General features: G+C 39.4%; 1 protein-coding gene across 7 annotated transcripts in view; it reads right to left on the bottom strand.

Moving 5' to 3' along the window:
• The window catches only part of LOC138332864 (gonadotropin-releasing hormone receptor-like), a 134,004-nt gene that overhangs the window by 102,791 nt on the left and 12,550 nt on the right, over nt 1-18,663 (bottom strand). For all 7 annotated transcript variants that reach the window (XM_069280832.1, XM_069280833.1, XM_069280834.1 and 4 more), the window contains exon 2: nt 9,546-9,750. In XM_069280832.1, the coding sequence (XP_069136933.1) occupies nt 9,546-9,750 (205 nt within the window). The remainder of the gene's footprint in view (nt 1-9,545; nt 9,751-18,663) is intronic.

Here is an 18,663-nt window from a genome sequence, read left to right as displayed (position 1 = left end):
TACATGTGTTGCTGTCGGTTACCTTCCCGGATTTGCATGTTATGCTATCTGTTACCCTCCCGGATTTGCATGTTATGCTGTCTGTTACCTTCCCGGATTTACATGTTATGCTGTCTGTTACCTTCCCGCATTTACATCTGTTGTTGTCTGTTACCTTCCCGGATTTGCATGTTATGCTGTCTGTTACCCTCCCGGATTTGTATGTGTTGCTGTCTGTTACCTTCCCGGATTTACATGTGTTGCTCTCGGTTACCTTCCTGGATTTGCATGTGTTGCTGTATGTTACCTTCCCGGATTTGCATGTGTTGTTGTCTGTTACCTTCCTGGATTTATTTGTGTTACTGTCTGTTACCTTCTCGGATTTACATGTTATGCTGTCTGTTACCTTCCCGCATTTACATCTGTTGTTGTCTGTTACCTTCCCGGATTTGCATGTTATGCTGTCTGTTACCCTCCCGGATTTGTATGTGTTGCTGTCTGTTACCTTCCCGGATTTACATGTGTTGCTCTCGGTTACCTTCCTGGATTTGCATGTGTTGCTGTATGTTACCTTCCCGGATTTGCATGTGTTGTTGTCTGTTACCTTCCCGGATTGACATGTGTTGTTGTCTGTTACCTTCCCGGATTTACATGTGTTGTTGTCTGTTACCTTCCCAGATTTGCATGTGTTGCTGTCTGTTACCTTCCCGGATTGACATGTGTTGCTGTATGTTACCTTCCCGGATTTACATCTGTTGTTGTCTGTTACCTTCCCGGATTGGCATGTGTTGCTGTCTGTTACCTTCCCGGATTTATTTGTGTTACTGTCTGTTACCTTCTCGGATTTACATATGTTGTTGTCTGTTACCTTCCCGGATTTGCATGTTATGCTGTCTGTTACCCTCCCGGATTTGTATGTGTTGCTGTCTGTTACCTTTCCGGATTTACATGTGTTGCTGTCTGTTACCTTCCCGGATTTACATGTGTTGCTGTCTGTTACCTTCCCGGATTTACATGTGTTGCTGTCTGTTACCTTCCTGGATTTACATGTGTTGCTGTCTGTTACCTACTCGTATCTGCATGTGTTACTGTCTGTTGTTACCTTCCCGGATTGACATGTGTTGCTGTCTGTTACCTTCCCGGATTGGCATGTGTTGCTGTATGTTACCTTCTCGGATTTACATCTGTTGTTGTCTGTTACCTTCCCGGATTTGCATGTTATGCTGTCTGTTACCCTCCCGGATTTGTATGTGTTACCGTCTGTTACCTTCCCGGATTGACATGTGTTGTTGTCTGTTACCCTCCCGGATTTGTAGGTGTTTTTTGTCTGTTACCTTCCCGGATTTACATCTGTTGTTGTCTGTTACCTTCCCGGATTTGCATGTTATGCTGTCTGTTACCCTCCCGGATTTGTATGTGTTGCTGTATGTTACCTTCTCGGATTTACATCTGTTGTTGTCTGTTACCTTCCCGGATTGACATGTGTTGTTGTCTGTTACCTTCCCGGATTTGTATGTGTTGCTGTCTGTTACCTTCTCGGATTTACATCTGTTGTTGTCTGTTACCTTCCCGGATTTGCATGTTATGCTGTCTGTTACCCTCCCGGATTTGTATGTGTTGCTGTATGTTACCTTCCCGGATTTGCATGTGTTGCTGTCTGTTACCTTCCCGGATTGACATGTGTTGTTGTCTGTTACCTACTCGTATCTGTATGTGTTACCGTCTGTTACCTTCCCGGAGTTGCATGTGTTGCTGTCTGTTACCCTCCCGGATTTGTATGTGTTGCTGTATGTTACCTTCTCGGATTTACATCTGTTGTTGTCTGTTACCTTCCCGGATTGACATGTGTTGTTGTCTGTTACCTACTCGTATCTGTATGTGTTACTGTCTGTTACCTTCCCGGATTGACATGTGTTGCTGTCTGTTACCCTCCCGGATTTGTATGTGTTGCTGTCTGTTACCTTCCCGGATTTACATGTGTTGCTGTCGGTTACCTTCCTGGATTTGCATGTGTTGCTGTATGTTACCTTCCCGGATTTGCATGTGTTGTTGTCTGTTACCTTCCCGGATTGGCATGTGTTACTGTCTGTTACCTTCCCGGATTGTGCATCCCGGATTGATGTTATGCTGTCTGTTACCCTCCCGGATTTGTATGTGTTGCTGTCTGTTACCTTCCCGGATTGGCATGTGTTGCTGTATGTTACCTTCCCGGATTGGCATGTGTTGTTTTCTGTTACCTTCCCGGATTGGCATGTGTTGCTGTCTGTTACCTTCCCGGATTTACATGTGTTGCTGTCTGTTACCTTCCCGGATTGACATGTGTTGTTGTCTGTTACCTTCCCGGATTTGCATGTTATGCTGTCTGTTACCTTCCCGGATTAGCATGTTATGCTGTCTGTTACCCTCCCGGATTTGTACGTGTTGCTGTCTGTTACCTTCCCGGATTGGCATGTGTTGTTGTCTGTTACCTTCCCGGATTTGCATGTGTTGCTGTCTGTTACCTTCCCGGATTGGCATGTGTTGTTGTCTGTTACCTTCCCGGATTTGCATGTTATGCTGTCTGTTACCCTCCCGGATTTGCATGTGTTGCTGTCTGTTACCTTCCCGGATTTACATGTGTTGCTGTATGTTACCTTCCCGGATTTACATGTTATGCTGTCTGTTACCTTCCCGGATTTGTATGTGTTACTGTCTGTTACCTTCCCGGATTGACATGTGTTGTTGTCTGTTACCTTCCCGGATTTACATGTGTTGCTGTATGTTACCTTCCCGGATTTGCATGTGTTGCTGTCTGTTACCTTCCCGGATTTGCATGTGTTGCTGTATGTTACCTTCCCGGATTTGCATGTGTTGCTGTCTGTTACCTTCCCGGATTTATTTGTGTTACTGTCTGTTACCTTCCCGGATTTACATCTGTTGTTGTCTGTTACCTTCCCGGATTTGCATGTGTTGCTGTCTGTTACCTTCCCGGATTTACATGTGTTGCTGTCTGTTACCTTCCCGGATTGACATGTGTTGTTGTCTGTTACCTTCCCGGATTGACATGTGTTGTTGTCTGTTACCTTCCCGGATTTACATCTGTTGTTGTCTGTTACCTTCCCGGATTTACATGTGTTGCTGTCTGTTACCCTCCCGGATTTGTATGTGTTGCTGTCTGTTACCTTCCCGGATTTGTATGTGTTGCTGTATGTTACCTTCTCGGATTTACATCTGTTGTTGTCTGTTACCTTCCCGGATTTGCATGTTATGCTGTCTGTTACCCTCCCGGATTTGTACGTGTTACCGTCTGTTACCTTCCCGGATTGACATGTGTTGTTGTCTGTTACCCTCCCGGATTTGTAGGTGTTTTTGTCTGTTACCTTCCCGGATTTACATCTGTTGTTGTCTGTTACCTTCCCGGATTTGCATGTGTTGCTGTCTGTTACCCTCCCGGATTTGTATGTGTTGCTGTCTGTTACCTTCCCGGATTTACATGTGTTGTTGTCTGTTACCTTCCCGGATTTGTATGTGTTGTTGTCTGTTACCTTCCCGGATTTGTATGTGTGTGTTGTTACCTTCCCGGATTTGTAGGTGTTGTTGTCTGTTACCTACTCGTATCTGTATGTGTTACTGTATGTTACCTTCTCGGATTTACATCTGTTGTTGTCTGTTACCTTCCTGGATTTACATGTGTTGTTGTCTGTTACCTACTCGTATCTGCATGTGTTACTGTCTGTTACCTTCCCGGATTTACATGTGTTGCCGTCTGTTACCTTCCCGGATTTATTTGTGTTGTTGTCTGTTACCTTCCCGGATTGACATGTGTTGCTGTCTGTTACCTTCCCGGATTGACATGTGTTGTTGTCTGTTACCTTCCCGGATTTACATGTGTTGCCGTCTGTTACCTTCCCGGATTGACATGTGTTGCTGTCTGTTACCTTCCCGGATTGACATGTGTTGTTGTCTGTTACCTTCCCGGATTGGCATGTGTTGCTGTCTGTTACCTTCCCGGATTGGCATGTGTTGCTGTCTGTTACCTTCCCGGATTGGCATGTGTTGTTGTCTGTTACCTTCCCGGATTTGCATGTTATGCTGTCTGTTACCTTCCCGGATTTACATGTGTTGTTGTCTGTTACCTTCCCGGATTTGCATGTGTTGCCGTCTGTTACCTTCCCGGAGTTGCATGTGTTGCTGTCTGTTACCTTCCCGGATTTGCATGTGTTGTTGTCTGTTACCTTCCCGGATTGGCATGTGTTGTTGTCTGTTACCTTCCCGGATTTATTTGTGTTGTTGTCTGTTACCTTCCCGGATTGACATGTGTTGCTGTCTGTTACCTTCCCGGGTTTATTTGTGTTACTGTCTGTTACCTTCCCGGATTTACATGTGTTGCCGTCTGTTACCTTCCCGGATTTATTTGTGTTGTTGTCTGTTACCTTCCCGGATTGACATGTGTTGCTGTCTGTTACCTTCCCGGATTGACATGTGTTGCTGTCTGTTACCTTCCCGGATTGACATGTGTTGTTGTCTGTTACCTTCCCGGATTGGCATGTGTTGCTGTCTGTTACCTTCCCGGATTGGCATGTGTTGCTGTCTGTTACCTTCCCGGATTGGCATGTGTTGTTGTCTGTTACCTTCCCGGATTTGCATGTTATGCTGTCTGTTACCTTCCCGGATTTACATGTGTTGTTGTCTGTTACCTTCCCGGATTTGCATGTGTTGCTGTCTGTTACCTTCCCGGATTTGCATGTGTTGCTGTCTGTTACCTTCCCGGATTGACATGTGTTGCTGTCTGTTACCTTCCCGGATTTGCATGTGTTGTTGTCTGTTACCTTCCCGGATTTGCATGTGTTGCTGTCTGTTACCTTCCCGGATTTACATGTGTTGCTGTCTGTTACCTTCCCAGAGTTGCATGTGTTGCTGTCTGTTACCTTCCCGGATTTACATGTGTTGCCGTCTGTTACCTTCCCGGATTTGCATGTGTTGTTGTCTGTTACCTTCCCAGAGTTGCATGTGTTGCTGTCGGTTACCTTCCCAGAGTTGCATGTGTTGCTGTCTGTTACCTTCCCGGATTTATTTGTGTTGTTGTCTGTTACCTTCCCGGATTTGCATGTGTTTTTGTCTGTTACCTTCCCGGATTTGCATGTGTTTTTGTCTGTTACCTTCCCGGATTTGCATGTGTTTTTGTCTGTTACCTTCCCGGATTGGCATGTGTTGCTGTCTGTTACCTTCCCGGATTGGCATGTGTTGCTGTCTGTTACCTTCCCGGATTGGCATGTGTTGCTGTCTGTTACCTTCCCGGATTGGCATGTGTTACTGTCTGTTACCTTCCCGGATTTACATGTGTTTTTGTCTGTTACCTTCCCGGATTGGCATGTGTTACTGTCTGTTACCTTCCCGGATTTGCATGTGTTACTCTCTGTTACCTTCCCAGAGTTGCATGTGTTGTTGTCTGTTACCTTCCCGGATTTACATGTGTTGCTGTCTGTTACCTTCCAATTTGGTGTATTAACGTTTTCCGGTGAAAAGGGAGATCCGTATTTTTATATTTTGGTGAGATGAGTAATAAATGCAATGAAATCTAGCAAATTAATTATATGCGGGCACGTATCTATGTTCCAACAGTTGCAAAGTCATGTATCTATGAACTAGCACCTCACCAATATATTATTGATTGCCCTACATTATACGCTTGACATTGCAATACGTAAGAATGAACTGTTTCACCTTTGGTATTTTGTAAAGTTTTAATCATTCGAACAATAAGAAATATCAAATGCTTCTTTCAGAGATCTGAAGGAGAAACGGATTCACCGCGAAATAGCATACGGAATTTTCTAAACGAATATTTTGACCCGGTATATACTTTCAGTATTTGTACGTTACTTATGTATCTTTGTTTTCATATGGATATTTCGAAAATATTAAAACAGAAACGAAACAGCAAAAAAGTGAAAAGACATGTTTTTTGGTTGTTTTTAAGTTACCATCATTTCAAAATGTATTAATAATAATTCGACAGACATGTTAAATAATAAAGAAACGGCAGTAAAATGTAATTCGTGTCTGGCATATAAAAACATACGTGACTCCGTGATTTAATCGAAAGCAACTTTGTTAAGAGTCTGCAAATTATTTGCGCAGGGCCGATTTCTTATTGAATCCTAATGACTGAATAATAAAAACCCATTCCTCCTTTATTTAAATGTGGGAATTGATTATATCCCAAAATGAGGTGCTCTTTTTTGTTGTTTTCAAAATGTAGCTTCTATCATTTCCATATGGTATATAGTATATATAGACACAGCACCGCCATTTCCATCCTGTTAGATAAATTGTACACAGGCCTGGTATGCATTTACCCAAGCGTAACATGTCAGGTTTACAAACAGATCTCAATTATCAGTAAATAACGTAAATGTCAAAACTCTTCAAGTTCTGTTTTGATTTTTGCAGATTTACAGAAGTTCTTGAAATAGCCAGTGTTGTATGAAGGTGGCAAACAAGGTTATTCTTATAACAGAAAATAGGAAAATACAAAGAAATACAAAGAACAAAAACGCAACAAAATATTACAACGAGGATAACATGATTTCATCTATAGAGTATCGATTTTGCGTATTATTGATCACAAAAAATAATGCCAGGTCGCGGAAAGTTAAAACCGATTAAATTAAATTTTTCATTTTTAGTTAAAAACAAAACAAAATTGGTATTTTACCCGCTTAAATAATGGTATTTACTCAAAGGACGAGTTCAAAGTACTGTAGTTTAAGTGTTGGATATCAATTATATGAAATAAATAACCTTATTAATTATCAAATATACACACAAAAAATTAAAGTATAACACGCTAACAATAGGTAATTCATATTGGCAGCATTTCGTCGTAAATAGTGGTATTCATGCTAGCCTTTATAGCTGCCTGATTCCTCTGGAGTAACATATCCACATCAGTGAGAGGCGAACAAATAGTTTAGATGCATAATCTGAACTCTAACGACAAAGTTTACGGCATACCCATAAGGGCAGTTTGTCTCACCTATACGACATTTCCATGTGAATGAGCGTTTTATACCCGTTAATCGCGTACTCTTTACCATCTGTGACACTAACATCCCGCAGTGGTATTAGGTTAGGGTTCAAACCGTTTCTCCCTATTCTACACTACTTGTGTCATGATTCTGATATGGCTGTTTACAAAGGTTAACCTGACAGCAATCTTTAAAGAAGTTATTTAATTACGCATTCTTCAATAATTTTCTTGGGTAATCCAATTTATACTAGCAACGTACCATTCCAATGACATAGTGTAGCGAGTATTTTGCCTATTTTAGTGTTTAGGGATGATCTACCATCAGTTTGATTCGGCGTGATAAAGCTTTCCCGCTAGTAACTTCCCATCAACACAAGCATGCTTAGTTATCATGGCATTCCATGTATGTTAACAGTCTTTACAAATTGCGTTATAAAAGACACTTGGATGACAAATAAAATGATACTTGTCAACGTCGACGTCACACATAACCAATGATGTTAGCTATATATTTAGGAAGGTTACTATAAAGTTTTTTCTAAAGAAACAACAATCGTCATGTTATTGTTCAGATACGTTTGAAATATCGTATATTTCTGAGTAGAAATACAACAAACGTTTAACTGTCTCTAACTACAAAGTAAGATAATGCAACGAATTAGGGTATTTCAATATAAAAAGTGTATCGACACTCTCCAGTGAATATGGTTTACTATCGTGGTTAGTATATAGAAATCATACTCGTATCTTCGCCATGTGAAACTGCTCACATCGAACAAATTATTGTTGCAAGAGTTTATTTGCTTGCATGTAGGTTGAAGTCTATAATTTAAGACACTTTAAAAGACATCAGCACCATTAACTATGGTGGAAAGATGAGTTAGAAGCTAGGACTAGTATCAAGTATACCACGTAGGCCTCAAACTTATGATTAGAAAGTGGTGACTGAATTTCAGGCAAATTCTACACCTACGTTTCACCAAGATTGCACAATAAAATAGCAAGAGCTTCACTATACCGCAGCTTCCAAACACATTCACACACACGCAACACATTGCCTACAGAGACAAGTCGTCCCTTGTACAGTGTAATGCGACCAACATATCAATATGTCTCTGAATAATTTACGTTGAGTAGACACTACACAATAAACACATATACCTTATTATAATATTTTAATAAGACAATATATATATATCATAAAAATAATACAATGGAACAATAATTGAGTTGTTTTTTTATTTAACCAACCAATATTGTGACCAATACTGCGTGGTCTAGATGAAGAATGAAATGTGTCTCGATTTCCAAGACGTTCAATATAAAAACTACATCTTATTTGGTAGAAAGATATGGAAGAGAAAACCGATTTATTTGAAGATGAACTAGGCCGCTGTTTGTAAACTCCAGCAATCGCTTTATCATGATATATAAAACTCAATACACAAAATAGCACTTAAACCGAATTAACGGTTATCCTGCTGTTGTTCTTGGGAATGTGGTCAAATAACAAAAAAGTGATGGAAAGTGTGTTGCCTCTTTTTGTGTCCTTAATGCATAATGTTGTATAAAATGGAATGTAAGAGTGAGTAAGTTATAGGAATATTGTTTGAGCTTACACTATTAGTGCTATGGCTTTCAGTTCTTAGACAAAGTACCTTTATATAGTTAATTTATAAAGCCCAATTGTTAAATAACTTGAAATATGAGACTCCCTGATATATTACAAGCATATGTAAACACCGTCTAGAATCTTTAACAATCGTTACATTATCTGAAAGTACATACACACATATATACAATTCAAAGATAAAAGTTTGCCAAAATCACGTTTATGTAGCACAAAGAGTACTTCAATAGGGCGTTGAGTCAAGCTCCAATGCAAACATATCAGGGATAAAAGGGAAAACATGTGATCGGCATATCCGAATTTAGCTTATAAAGAGCCTAGCAGGTTAATTAAGACCTGGTGTCTATTAACTTTCTCCTTGACCTATTTAACAACATTTGGTGTTAAACTAAATATATGAAGAGCAGATTAACGCCAAATATTGTATGATAGGTAGCCAACTGGTTAAACCATCGGTCAGTGTTCGGAATGTAGCATTCGGATAAAATCTAATAATTAATGTGATGTAACAATGCATTCGTTTGTTATCACAGCGTTATATTTTGTGAACTATGAAACAAATGTTGTTGGAACTCCAAAATACAAATTAAAGAGTTGTTTTTTTAACTCCAAAATACAAATTAAAGAGGTTTTTTTTATTGAAACTCCAAAATACAAATTAAAAATGTGTTGCTGGAATTCCAAAATACAAATTTAAGAGTTAGTGCTGGAACTCTAGTATACAAATTAAAGATTTAAAATGAAAATTAAATATTTGTTGCTGGAACTCCAAAATACAAGTTAAATAGTTGTTGTTGGAACTCCAAAATACAAATTAAAGAAATAATTGGAACTCCAAACTACAAATTAAAAAATTCCTTGACGACATAGATAAATATTATTTATCCAAGTTAAGATTACAAAGAACATTAAAGTATATCTTACCTCTGAATTCTTTAGATTTCCTCGAGATTGTACAAAATATGAGTCCGTAAGCTGCTATCATGATACCCAAGGGGATCATGAACTGAACAAAAAGACAGAAGATATTGTACATCCATTTATACTGTGGGTGGGGATAGGACGCGAAATCCACACATTGATAGAAGTCCTCCTTGAAGGGGCCCCTTAACACGCTGAACACAAAGAGCTGGAAACAGAAACAAACACGATGAGAGGCAAAATAATAAAAGTCTAGCCATTCGATCTGCCATCAATCTAAACATCACCAATCTGAAGTGTTCGGTTATAATTAGTCCTATATATGGTCATGTCACATGTCGGTGGTGACAAATAAATTGAATCCCAGAGCAAAAGCACCGACTTTCGGAGGGTTATTGTTAGAAAGACAATAAGGATAGCAACAGATTGACATACATTTTCTCTTCACAAGATTAACGAACATTTATACAGAGCTTACGTCGCTTTTTGTAACTGTATAGACAATTTTCATTATTTTAGAATTTCTGCAAATAATTCTTATTTATAGACCAATTGTTTGAAATGGTCAATGTTTTGATATGGTCAATGATTTGATATGGTTAACGTGTTGCAGAAAAATAAAACTACAATTGCTTTATTTGTTTTAAAGAAACTCAAGAATAAAAGCGCACGAAATGTTTTAATTTATACAGCTGTCCTTTATTTTGTCATACTTCAATTTTTTTCGCGAAGAACTTATTAAATCTATTTATGAAACTTTCTATATCATTTGATCAAAACAGCACATAACATATATAAAAGATTGCTAACGTACGTATCGTGAAAAGCATAATCACAAAAAACATAACATGTATTTGGAAAGAAAATTGTTCTGAAACCGAACCCATCAAATGCATGCGAATGGAATTGCAAATAAGCAATTGCACAAACAAAAAATGAAATGTCACCGATATCGCATGTGTATTTAGATGTAAATCAAACCTCCTGATGACGTTTTTTTAATAAGGCGTCACAGACAGAATTAATCTATGGTTCTAGGAACTCGATCTACACAAGTACAACTATTTAATGAATCCGCTGATGAAAAAATCGAAAAGTTCTTAGAAATTATCTTTAAAAAGTCGATACCTTTATATGCCGTTCCCAAACCCGTTTCTTGTGATGGGGATTTTAGTACAACAGACAAATTGATTTTGACTAAACCCACGCACATTAATGTATCAAGAGAATGGTAACTTCGCAAACGTATAACACTGCTTTACGGGATGACAAAAAATTGCTCTGTAGCATTGCTCAACGGCAAAAAACAAGTTATGTATAATCGTAATTAATTTAGACTATCTGATCTGGAGTATTTGTTTTAATACATTCTTGCCATTGCCTACTCAGTTAAAATCATACATTCTCCCCCTGTAAAATCAGCTATATGTTCTCCCGGTACTTAGAGGTAAAAAAGTGTTCGTTAGTTCCAAGACTTTCCCGTGTATCTAGTCTGTGTAATCTCTCTTAGAGGCCGTTTTAATGACATTTGCAATGCCATTTTTCAGTATGTGATTGAATTTTATGCTGAGTTAGCTTGCTGTGCAAAAATGAACATTATGCTACATAGTCACTTAAAATAGAGAGCGTTTTAGAACAAATCACAGCTATGCTTAATCGTAATTCCGCACCACACCAATGAGTGTATTTTAGCACTTAAAGGAAAATACCACTTTTGGCAAATAGCTGTTTACATGCCAGACACCAGATTTTTATTTAGGAAAACTAATAGTGTGTGATTATATTCTGGTTTGGTTTATGATATTGACGTCCTATGAACAGTCCTTACTGCGGTGTGTTCGTGTGGTGAAGACACCAAATAACACACTTCACACGGTCATATTATAATAAATATAAAAAAAACACAATCTAACCAAGCATAACAATTTATTGACTCGTGCCCTTTCCGGGCATCGAACTCACGATCTACGGCACCCAATCGCCTAGCCAAACATACCTACGACTTCTACCACTGCGCCACATCCACATCCCCAGAAAAGAATGTTTCTATGACGAAGTAATAGTTGGTTGGATATGCTGACATGATTACTGTGGAAATTGTCAATAATCTTTGGATCAACAACACATAGTGAATATGATACATTGTGTTTAATAAATTTTAAATATCAAAGAATCACAATTTTAACAAAGCATGACAATTTATTGACTAGTGCCCTCGGTCATATACTATTATACTGTATTATACTGACAAAATCGACAGATTGATGTGGTTACGATACAATATTGTATGGAATAGATTTGTTTTACAATTACGGATTCTTCAACATATGTCTCCTATAATTTACGGCGGCGACAATAATATTTAAATTAAAAGATATTTGTACAATTCCTTGTGTTCACGTCGGCGGACTTCCTACTTCTGACAGTGATTTGTCTTGGTTATATTTACGAAAATAAATCTCCCTTCACACCATCCCACTTTTGGCCTTCTGTTTAGGGTTCGCCCCTGTAAGGTAGGCTCTGTGTTCAGTCCCCTAACCGAGACATATCAACGTCTTTACAAGCGGTGATTGCTGCTCCTGCTTAGCGCTCATGATTTAGGGAGTGGGACGACTGATTTGTCTGTTTTAAGTATAATGTAACCGGATAAAAGTGTTGCTTGGCATTTTCGGCGGCATGCTTCAGTGATATATGACTATGTATAAAAAGGGTAAGAGTTCCACTATACAAAAATGCATTACACAAATTTTTGATTTCTCAAAACACGTATCACGCACTTCATTCACACAGCACATCGCTAACATGAGAGGTCCTTACATGACCCTGGCAGTTAATATGGCGTTAATTAATCAAACAAACAAATCAGTTAAATAATTAATTTCTTATTTAAACATTGCCTCCGCTAGGAATTGACCTTATGGACTTATTGTCAACCGTTCACGCTCAAAAAAATTATCTGTTACAGACGACTAGTATTGACCATGTGTATCGAAGTTCCTAATCAATAGTTAAGTAAGTTGTTTGTTTTTCCTTACTCAGGCACCGTTCATAAGGCGTTACTGACGATAAAGGCGGGACAGCTGCACATGTACAGCAGTATGGATTGATTAGAAAAGAACTTGTATCCGTTGAACCTTCTTACTCTTCTTTAATCAATGGCGCACCTGATTAGTTGAATTACACTGTATTTGAAGTATGATAAATGTATATGGTTTTATCGTGATCTTCGTCCTTGATTGCCGTGTGAAAATGATGAACAACATTCTCATTAGGAAATATCGTAGTTCGGGTCCTCCCTCCCCATACACACATCTTAGCGAGTCACTGCTTTTCTATACGTTTATGATCGATTGATTACGAAATCAAAAGATACCATTGCTAAAACTGGGATAAATGTTTTCTCTTTCAGTGAATCATTTGAAATAGCATTTACCCACCATATGCTTACAACAATTGGATTTGTCTCAAATAACTTTATATCCGTCATTCTGATGCCTCATCTGTAACACTTAATAAAAACAAAACTATTTTCTTTATGCAAAAGTTTCCTATATCCGCCATCATTATGGATGTGACGTTCATCCATGTTTAATCACTGGATGACGATGATTCGTGACGATATCTGGGTATGGGGTTGATACTGTAGTCAATCCTCACGCGTCTCTAGCTTCATATCACATAATCTTATCCAGAGGACAGTATTTAAGTATGAAGTAAGAGCTACCGTTTACGTATCGATTAGTAAACAACACAAGCATGGTGTATCGAAGGTAAACCTATAATTCTATGTTTTATTAATCCCCAGAAGTATATGACAGTAAGTTAATTTGGAATCTCATCTCTTCCACACACAACACACACAGTAAACGACATTACGTGTATGATGATGAATATCATCATGAGAGTTACTGACTGGTATTATCGTCGTGAGAGTTACTGACTGGTATTATCGTCGTGAGAGTTACTGACTGGTATTATCGTCGTGAGAGTTACTGACTGGTATTATCGTCGTGAGAGTTACTGACTGGTATTATCGTCGTGAGAGTTACTGACTGGTATTATCGTCGTGAGAGTTACTGACTGGTATTATCGTCGTGAGAGTTACTGACTGGTATTATCGTCGTTTACTGATGGTTACTCGTGAATACTGACTGGTATATCGTCGTGAGAGTTACTGACTGGTATTATCGAGAGTTACTGACTGGTATTATCGTCGTGAGAGTTACTGACTGGTATTATCGTTCGTGAGAGTTACTGACTGGTATCTTCGTGAGAGTTACTGACTGGTATTATCGTCGTGAGAGTTACTGACTGGTATTATCGTCGTGAGAGTTACTGACTGGTATTATCGTCGTGAGAGTTACTGACTGGTATTATCGTCGTGAGAGTTACTGACTGGTATTATCGTCGTGAGAGTTACTGACTGGTATTATCGTCGTGAGAGTTACTGACTGGTATTATCGTCGTGAGAGTTACTGACTGGTGAGAGTTACTGACTGGTATTATCGTCGTGAGAGTTACTGACTGGTATTATCGTCGTGAGAGTTACTGACTGGTATTATCGTCGTGAGAGTTACTGACTGGTATTATCGTCGTGAGAGTTACGTGGTGAGAGTTACTGACTGGTATTATCGTCGTGAGAGTTACTGACTGGTATTATCGTCGTGAGAGTTACTGACTGGTATTATCGTCGTGAGAGTTACTGACTGGTATTATCGTCGTGAGAGTTACTGACTGGTATTATCGTCGTGAGAGTTACTGACTGGTATTATCGTCGTGAGAGTTACTGACTGGTATTATCGTCGTGAGAGTTACTGACTGGTATTATCGTCGTGAGAGTTACTGACTGGTATTATCGTCGTGAGAGTTACTGACTGGTATTATCGTCGTGAGAGTTACTGACTGGTATTATCTTCGTGAGAGTTACTGACTGGTATTATCGTCGTGAGAGTTACTGACTGGTATTATCGTCGTGAGAGTTACTGACTGGTATTATCTTCGTGAGAGTTACTGACTGGTATTATCTTCGTGAGAGTTACTGACTGGTATTATCGTCGTGAGAGTTACTGACTGGTATTATCGTCGTGAGAGTTACTGACTGGTATTATCGTCGTGAGAGTTACTGACTGGTATTATCGTCGTGAGAGTTACTGACTGGTATTATCGTCGTGAGAGTTACTACTGACTGGTATTATCGTCGTGAGAGTTACTGACTGGTATTATCGTCGTGAGAGTTACTGACTGGTATTATCGTCGTGAGAGTTACTGACTGGTATTATCTTCGTGAGAGTTACTGACTGGTATTATCGTCGTGAGAGTTACTGACTGGTATTATCTTCGTGAGAGTTACTGACTGGTATTATCTTCGTGAGAGTTACTGACTGGTATTATCTTCGTGAGAGTTACTGACTGGTATTATCTTCGTGAGAGAGTTACTGACTGGTATTATCTTCGTGAGAGTTACTGACTGGTATTATCTTCGTGAGAGTTACTGACTGGTATTATCTTCGTGAGAGTTACTGACTGGTATTATCGTCGTGAGAGTTACTGACTGGTATTATCTTCGTGAGAGTTACTGACTGGTATTATCTTCGTGAGAGTTACTGACTGGTATTATCTTCGTGAGAGTTACTGACTGGTATTATCGTCGTGAGAGTTACTGACTGGTATTATCGTCGTGAGAGTTACTGACTGGTATTATCGTCGTGAGAGTTACTGACTGGTATTATCTTCGTGAGAGTTACTGACTGGTATTATTTCGTCGTGAGAGTTACTGACTGGTATTATCTTCGTGAGAGTTACTGACTGGTATTATCGTCGTGAGAGTTACTGACTGGTATTATCGTTCGTGAGAGTTACTCACTGGTTTTCTCGTGAAGTCTGATGTAGGAGATTACTGATCTCACTGGTGGTATTATCTGTCGTGAGAGTTACTGACTGGTATTGTCGTCGTGAGAGTTACTCACTGGTTTTATCTTCGTGAGAGTTACTGACTGACTGGTATTATCGTCGTGAGAGTTACTACTGGTAATATCGTCATGAGAGTTACTGACTGGTATTATCTGTGAGAGTTGTGGTATTATCGTCGTGAGAGTTACTGACTGGTGTTTCGTCGTGATTACTGACTGGTATTATCGTTGTGAGAATTACTGAAAGGTATAATCGTCATGAGAGTTACTGACTGGTATTATCTTCGTGAGAGTTACTGACTGGTGTTATCGTCGTGAGAGTTACTGACTGGTATTATCTTCGTGAGATTTACTGACTGGTATTATCGTCGTGAGAGTTACTGACTGGTATTATCTTCGTGAGAGTTACTGACTGGTGTTATCGTCGTGAGAGTTACTGACTGGTGTTATCGTCGTGAGAGTTACTGACTGGTATTGTCGTCGTGAGAGTTACTGACTGGTATTACCTTCGTGAGAGTTACTCACTGGTATTATCGTCGTGAGAGTTACTCACTGGTGTTATCGTCGTGAGAGTTACTGACTGGTATTATCGTCGTGAGAGTTACTGACTGGTATTATCTTCGTGAGAGTTACTGACTGGTGTTATCGTCGTGAGAGTTACTGACTGGTGTTATCGTCGTGAGAGTTACTGACTGGTATTGTCGTCGTGAGAGTTACTGACTGGTATTATCTTCGTGAGAGTTACTGACTGGTATAATCTTCGTGAGAGTTACTCACTGGTATAATCTTCGTGAGAGTTACTCACTGGTGTTATCGTCGTGAGAGTTACTGACTGGTATTATCGTCGTAAGAATTACTGACTGGTACTATCGTCGTGAGAGTTACTGACTGGTATTGTCGTCGTGAGAGTTACTGACTGGTATTATCTTCGTGAGAGTTACTGACTGGTATAATCTTCGTGAGAGTTACTCACTGGTATAATCTTCGTGAGAGTTACTCACTGGTGTTATCGTCGTGAGAGTTACTGACTGGTATTATCGTCGTAAGAATTACTGACTGGTATTATCGTCGTGAGAGTTACTGACTGGTATTATCGTCGTGAGAGTTACTGACTGGTATTATCGTCGTGAGAGTTACTGACTGGTATTATCGTCGTGAGAGTTACTGACTGGTATTATCGTCGTGAGAGTTACTGACTGGTGTTATCGTCGTGAGAGTTACTGACTGGTATTATCGTCGTGAGAGTTACTGACTGGTATTATCGTCGTGAGAGTTACTGACTGGTATTATCGTCGTGAGAGTTACTGACTGGTATTATCGTCGTGAGAGTTACTGACTGGTATTATCGTCGTGAGAGTTACTGACTGGTATTATCGTCGTGAGAGTTACTGACTGGTATTATCGTCGTGAGAGTTACTGACTGGTATTATCGTCGTGAGAGTTACTGACTGGTATTATCGTCGTGAGAGTTACTGACTGGTATTATCTTCGTGAGAGTTACTGACTGGTATTATCGTCGTGAGAGTTACTGACTGGTATTATCGTCGTGAGAGTTACTGACTGGTATTATCGTCGTGAGAGTTACTGACTGGTATTATCGTCGTGAGAGTTACTGACTGGTATTATGACGTCGTCGTGAGTTACTGACTGGTGTTATCGTCGTGAGAGTTACTGACTGGTATTATCTTCGTGAGAGTTACTGACTGGTATAAGATATTATAAGGATCGTCATTAGGTAATTAGTATAGCGATTCTGTCGAGACACCGATAATTCCTCCAAATAACCATACATTAAATTCTTCAAGTAATTATGTGTTAGTTCACACAGGTGTGTTAAAGTAATACGTTCTTTCCAAAACATATGTCTACTGTGTATGTGTAGTAATGGAATCACAAAATGAGAGACATGGAAGGGAATGTATCTGCTTGATGATCTTCTACATGATCGTTATCAATCATCCTTGAATATTACCAATTATTGACTAAGAGCACAAAGGCGGGGTTTAATGATTTGCTTTGATATTAATTTATACCTTATAAAACAGGGAAACATGGGTTTATTTCCGGACGTTGGTTTGGACGGGTTTATTACATTAACATCCAGGGTTGGTCATTAAGTACGCCACTGTATGTATTATATTACGGTATGTTTTAACAGGCTGTGGTACATGGTATATACGATGTTGTGTCTCCATGTAATTGACTTTTATTGTACCCCCACCTATGTGTATTTGTTACCGTATGCCTGTATGTTTTAACAGGCTGTGGTACGTGGTATATTCGGTCTTGTGTCTCCATGTAATTGACTTGTATTGTACCCCCCACCTATGTGTATTTGTTACCGTATGCCTGTATGTTTTAACAGGCTGTGGTACGTGGTATATTCGGTCTTGTGTCTCCATGTAATTGACTTTTATTGTACCCCCACCTATGTGTATTAGTTACCGTATGCCTGTATGTTTTAACAGGCTGTGGTACATGGTATATTCGGTGTTGTGTCACCATGTAATTGACTTTTATTGTACCCCCACCTATGTGTATTTGTTACCGTATGCCTGTATGTTTTAACAGGCTGTGGTACATGGTATATTCGGTGTTGTGTCTCCATGTAATTGACTTTTATTGTACCCCCACCTATGTGTATAAGTTACCGTATGCCTGTATGTTTTAACAGGCTGTGGTACATGGTATATTCGGTGTTGTGTCACCATGTAATTGACTTTTATTGTACCCCCACCTATGTGTATTAGTTACCGTATGCCTGTATGTTTTAACAGGCTGTGGTATATGGTATATTCGGTGTTGTGTCACCATGTAATTGACTTTTATTGTACCCCCACCTATGTGTATAAGTTACCGTATGCCTGTATGTTTTAACAGGCTGTGTTATATGGTATATTCGGTGTTGTGTCACCATGTAATTGACTTTTATTGTACCCCCACCTATGTGTATTAGTTACCGTATGCCTGTATGTTTTAACAGGCTGTGGTACATGGTATATTCGGTGTTGTGTCTCCATGTAATTGACTTTTATTGTACCCCCACCTATGTGTATTTGTTACCGTATGCCTGTATGTTTTAACAGGCTGTGGTACATGGTATATTCGGTCTTGTGTCTCCATGTAATTGACTTTTATTGTACCCCCACCTATGTGTATTTGTTACCGTATGCCTGTATGTTTTAACAGGCTGTGGTACGTGGTATATTCGG

This window comes from Argopecten irradians, chromosome 10, assembly GCF_041381155.1.
Source record: "Argopecten irradians isolate NY chromosome 10, Ai_NY, whole genome shotgun sequence".
Classification (NCBI taxonomy): domain Eukaryota; kingdom Metazoa; phylum Mollusca; class Bivalvia; order Pectinida; family Pectinidae; genus Argopecten; species Argopecten irradians.
This window is presented reverse-complemented; position numbering and strand designations above follow the sequence as displayed.